This window comes from Olea europaea, unplaced genomic scaffold (genome assembly GCF_002742605.1).
Source record: "Olea europaea var. sylvestris unplaced genomic scaffold, O_europaea_v1 scaffold3729, whole genome shotgun sequence".
Taxonomy (NCBI): Eukaryota; Viridiplantae; Streptophyta; class Magnoliopsida; order Lamiales; family Oleaceae; genus Olea; species Olea europaea.
Genome location: NW_019256625.1, coordinates 15062 through 20235, shown reverse-complemented (window position 1 = coordinate 20235; position 5174 = coordinate 15062). Strand labels below are relative to the sequence as shown.

At 36.9% G+C, this 5174-nt stretch overlaps 1 protein-coding gene across 1 annotated transcript; it reads right to left on the bottom strand.

Moving 5' to 3' along the window:
* Positions 1 to 204: 204 nt before the first annotated feature.
* Positions 205 to 4855, bottom strand: LOC111386790 (probable pectinesterase/pectinesterase inhibitor 34). Its single transcript, XM_023011266.1, has 4 exons — positions 3813 to 4855; positions 2910 to 3046; positions 1131 to 1454; positions 205 to 815 (listed from the first exon to the last, which is right to left on the bottom strand). Exons 1-4 carry the CDS (start codon positions 4748 to 4750, stop codon positions 442 to 444), a joined length of 1773 nt encoding a protein of 590 aa, XP_022867034.1. The 5' UTR covers positions 4751 to 4855; the 3' UTR covers positions 205 to 441.
* Positions 4856 to 5174: the final 319 nt, after the last annotated feature.

Below are 5174 nucleotides of genomic sequence, written 5' to 3'. Positions count from 1 at the left end.
AAAAAAAAAAAAAAAAAAGGATTTCCGACGCGAGCAGTCTCCACTGTAACCAAGTTGTGACTGAACAGGTAAAATAAAAATGTCGTGGTCAGCTCGTCCATTTTCCAAGTTCATGTGGGATAATGTTTTTTCAGAAGTATTTGGCACATTATCATTTGAGTAAAAATTACAGTAATTGACCATTACATTCTTGTAAACACTTGATGAAAGTAACCACCAATGCCGTGGTAATTCTTGAACTATCAATTAACTTTTTGAGTCACTTCAAACAATGAAAAGTGGATATCTCACAAATCTATATATTATGACACAAATCAATATTTGGTAGGCTCGACTAGACATGAGCAGATAGTATTAGGAAGAAAAAGAATTTAAAAGCGTGTTCGTTCCTCTGTGTAGCATCATTATTCAGTTCTAAGTACATGTTGAATGTCATTGTTTTTAAGTTGATAACCCGGCCAAGAAAGCCACCCCCGTGGAAGGCAACCATGACGACCCATAAATAAACTTTGCCACGGTGAATTTGCTTGCCTCTGACGCAGATTTTATAACCCGATACCCTGGCCAGTTAACACGCTGTCCCACAGCAGCACCGGGGCCATCGTTCATGTACTCGCCATAGTACAATGTGTCGAGAGCAAATGTTGCGTTCCACTCGAGCCATCCACGAGGATGAACGTGACCACCAATGTAAGACATCATATACACTGTTCTAGAATACATTTTCCATGGCCGGCCTAAATAGGTTGCAAAGCTTCCATTCGATGCCTGAAGATCTGGTGCTGGTAGAATTCTACAAGCATGAATTGATATACCTGTTCAAGACAAATTCAAATAAGTAAATTCCTTCTCCTTTCTAACAGTTTAGACGAGGTAGTTCACCATAGTGTAGGAACAAATCTTACCGCCTCTCATTTACAATGAATTTTGCACGTATTGATAGAAAAATGAATCGACCTACACATGTATTTGCCTCGTATATAAAAACTTAGCTTTTCAAGCATGTTAGTTTGTGCTAAAACGCAAGTCAAACATGCTAGTTCTAAAGTTTATTTTTTATTTTCTTTTTCACTTACTTTCTAGAAAAATAACTTTTAAGCCCAACCATGATCGTGTTGGTTCAACAATACCTGTGTTCTGATTAGGGTCCTTTCTGTTCTGGGCAGTGATTGTATTCTTCTGAAGGGCCATAGGCTTTCTGGCATAAATTGTGCAGTTTTGAAAAACAACTGCAGCATTGCCAAAGATGAAATCTACGGTCCCGTATACGTCGCATTCACGATAGAATTGTCGCTGTGAATGCACGTAGAGGGTGTCTTGATACGCAGTAACACTGCATCTATATATAACCGAATGATCTGCACCGACACGAAGGGCTACTGCTTGATGCTTGCTTGGTCCTGCCCAGTTCTCAAATGTTATGTCCCTTGCAATGAAACCAGCACCAGTTGCAGCTGTGTACAAAAGAACATGAAATTAGTTTATCTTTAACCTTTAGAATAGGACAAAAATTCCACTTATTCACTGAACATTATAATAGACACGATTATAATTTCTTTTTCTTCCTTAAAACATCTTGTCCAGTTCTTTCAGCCCACCGACAAATTCCACCACATTTGTAGAGAAAATTTTGAATAAGTTACAGGGAAATTTTACCATTAGTCAACCCATACAACCTTTACATGCTAGAATTAGATTAAATAATAGTTTATTTAAATAATTAAAAATGATATTGGAGTAGAAAAAACTAATTGCTGTCCCCATGCCCTGTAGACCAAGACCTCCAACAATGACATATCCATGTGCCATGACTCTTCATTTATTGGGTTTCGTCGCTATTTCTAAATTACAGATAATTTCGATATATTTCTTTATTTTCCAGAAATCATATGTTTGTCTTTTTATAAAGAATATATTGTACATGACAATTAAATGAGACTTTAATTTTATTCAGAACTGATGAGTTCATCGTGTAGAATATATTGTCTCATCTCAAACACAAAGAGTAACGAGACATGTGAATACAACTAAAAATACCTACCTAAGCCATAACCCATTCACGTACCAACTCTCAATTGTTAAATGGTCATTAAAGAAATTTCATCAACCATCATTGTTTATTTTTGCCTTTTCTTATGTCACATTGATCAATATAAATGCATCTTATTACACTACATATAGAATCTAGCAAATGAACGATACTAAGGTGGATGAGGAAGAAGTATTCTTTGATTATTATTCAGATGAATGTCATTTTGCATTACTTTGTCGGGCAAAACCTAGTCTCTACTCTTTGTATCATGTCACATGGTTGATAATACAAACGACATTTGACTAAAAAATTGAAAAAACATTGGATATGTTTGATGTAAATTCTAAGAATTAACTTTTTTGTGAAAAGTGATATTTTTGGAGAACATGCGGTTAAAAAGTAAAAAAAAAAATTATGGGTTCACATACAATATTATTTTATTTGAAGAATATTTAGTTGAAAATGAATTTGAAGAAAAATGAGTGCTTAATACTTATGAATCCTTCGAAATATATAGATATAAATTAGTTTGATTATTTATAAACATAAGCTAAATTTCTTATACACGCCACACGAACTTTAAAATGGTAATTCTCTTACTTATTTGTCAAAAAAGTTAATTATTTTAAAAAATAATTTATATTTTACTTAAGAAACAAGTAACTTTATTATTTCTAATAATAAATAGAGGGCAAAATCGTCAGTTAAATCCGCTGTACGTGGTACAGGCGACAGATAAGTTATGCGTCCAGACAGCCTTAAACGTCTGCATGAGACCCCCACGTGGACACTCTCCTACCTAATTTCCCGGAGTACTCGTGATGAAAACCTAATAAAAGTGAAAAAGGTTAAAAAAGAAAGGCAAGGGAATTTTTACCGAAAGACGCAGTGTGGAATGTCGTCACCTTATCCTGCACACTTTTTCCTCCTGAAATGACCGTTTTGCCCTTACCGTCCCCAATAAACATCAAATTTGTCTTCTTTCTACCAACCTTTAAATTTTTCTCTTCGTACCTGCATAAATAAAAGTTGTTTGGTATCAATCTTAGAATACACTCATAGTTTATAAAAATTTCATTTCATTAATCGGGTCGTTTCAACAATCACAATAATACAAGCAAAAAGGTACAGGGTACAAATTATATTTTTACTTTCATTCCACCTAACGAATGATGTGAAATATCATTCTAGTCAACGTCGAACTACTTCACCAAGAAATTTAGTAGCCAGTTAGTCTCGATCTTTTAAAAAGAAATTTATTTATTGTTTAATCTTTTATTATAAAAACTCAATTGACGAAAAATAACTAAAATTCTATTAGATCTTTAGGTCCAATCTGGTCGAACTCGATTTTGCTTCTCAACATAACTATTTAAAAAAAAAAAAAAAAAACTTTAGCCCAGTTTTGGAAGGTTTTGAGGTGTATTTTTGCAATTAAATAATACATATTAAAAAATATTTTCAAGGAAAGTTCACGAAAAGAATAATTAATGTCTCATGATTGAGGAAATGAAGTCAATGGCCCAATATCTACAAAGATGAACACAGAAAGTAATTCATCGACACGTAGTTAAGAAAACATAGTGACAGGGACAGAAAAGTCAATTTCATTATTGAAAAAGGGCAGGAATAAAAGGCGTCTCGAATAAAGTAAGCTTTTTCCTTTTTTATTTTTTGCCAATCACAAAAGTTCAAGTAAAAAGTAAATATTTAAAACAAGTAAATGTTTTACCTAAAAAAATATAAGCTTGGAGACTTGTTTCAAGTATAGTGTACTTACTTTCCGGCCCTCACGTAGATTATAGTGCGGCGATTACTGTGTTCAGGCGCCTTTTTTATCGCCTCAGTAATCGTTTTGTACGTACCGTTGCCGTCTTTTGACACGATTATATCGGCTTGAATCGCCGACACCGGCATATCCATTAGAATTCGATCCCTCCTAGATAACCATTTCGGGAACTGTTTGTGTTTTGCCGACAATTTGTGTCTATTATCGGAATTCAGCAGTCGCCGCCGTTTGTTCTGAATTGGGATGCCGGAGAAATCATCGCCGCCTGCCACGGCGTAAATTGCCAGAGAATTGCTCACCAATTCGGACAAATCCTTCAATCTGTCCCCCATTTGACTTTTTACATACCCGTTTAATTCCTCGAACCCATCGGAGCAGGTGTCTTGATTCGTCAAGGCGGCAGAGAGCCACGTCATGACGTCCTGTGCAGAGCCGACAGAGCTGCCGTCAGGGGCAACGGAGATTAGGGAGCGAGATAGAAGCTCCACCGAGTCATCTAAAAGCTCGAGACAATCGTCGTACGCGGACCGGACCCGTGTGTCCATTTCGAGATTATTGATCTCCGATGCGATGTATAATGCCCTGCCAAAATGCTGTAAAGTCACGTTGACGGAAATGTGGACGAGGTCCTTGTCGGAGGCAGAGAGGGCACCGGGGAAGTTCATGAGTGAGTTGACACAGAGAGCGGGATAGCGAGTCCGGCTGCAGGTCCTGGATATGGCTTGGCTCGGGTGCATTGACCCGGAATTTGCTCGGGTTCGGAGCCCCATTACAAGTGCAGCAGAAACTGCAGAGGCGACTATGAGAGTGGCCGCAATGATGATCAGAAATTTGAGCTTGGATTTATTGGGATTTGAGGTGGATTCATTTTCCAGTTGAGTTCTTCTTGATGAAGCTTCAGGCTCGCATCCGAGCCTCCCATAGCCCATTCTATTAAGCTAGATAGAGAGAGAGAGAGAGAGAGAGAGAGAGAGAGAGAGAGAGGAATTGTAGTTGGTTAAGCTATGGGGACTAGGGGAGTGAATTTTACGCTTGTTGGGCGGGGGGTCTGCTGTGGCTCTTATATAAAAGAGTTTTTCTTCTTGGACAATTAATTCCCTGTCCAGACAGGGGACAATGCCCCCTTTGTCCCTGTCGTCCAAGTAGCATCGCCCTATACAAAAGGGTGAATATGAGTGTAGGGCTACAAGCTGCTCTAGGTAGGCCAATATCATACCTTGTTACTTAAGCATAATGAATGAAAAATGTAATTTCAATTAAGCACTTGTTTGAGTTTCATTCTTTTGGAAAAATTCATTTTTCAATAATATTTTAATATTATTTTAATCACACATTTTTTAATAAAATAATATT

What these genes read in the sequence shown, in the direction of transcription:
- LOC111386790 (XM_023011266.1), bottom strand. Translation starts at nt 4,750, where the DNA reads ATGGGCTATGGGAGGCTCGGATGCGAGCCTGAAGCTTCATCAAGAAGA. An exon ending in ATCTACGTGAGGGCCGGAAA is followed by an intron (nt 3,047 to 3,812) that starts GTAAGTACACTA and finishes TTATTTATGCAG; the next exon opens with GTACGAAGAGAAAAATTTAA. An exon ending in GGACCCTAATCAGAACACAG is followed by an intron (nt 816 to 1,130) that starts GTATTGTTGAAC and finishes TGTCTTGAACAG; the next exon opens with GTATATCAATTCATGCTTGT.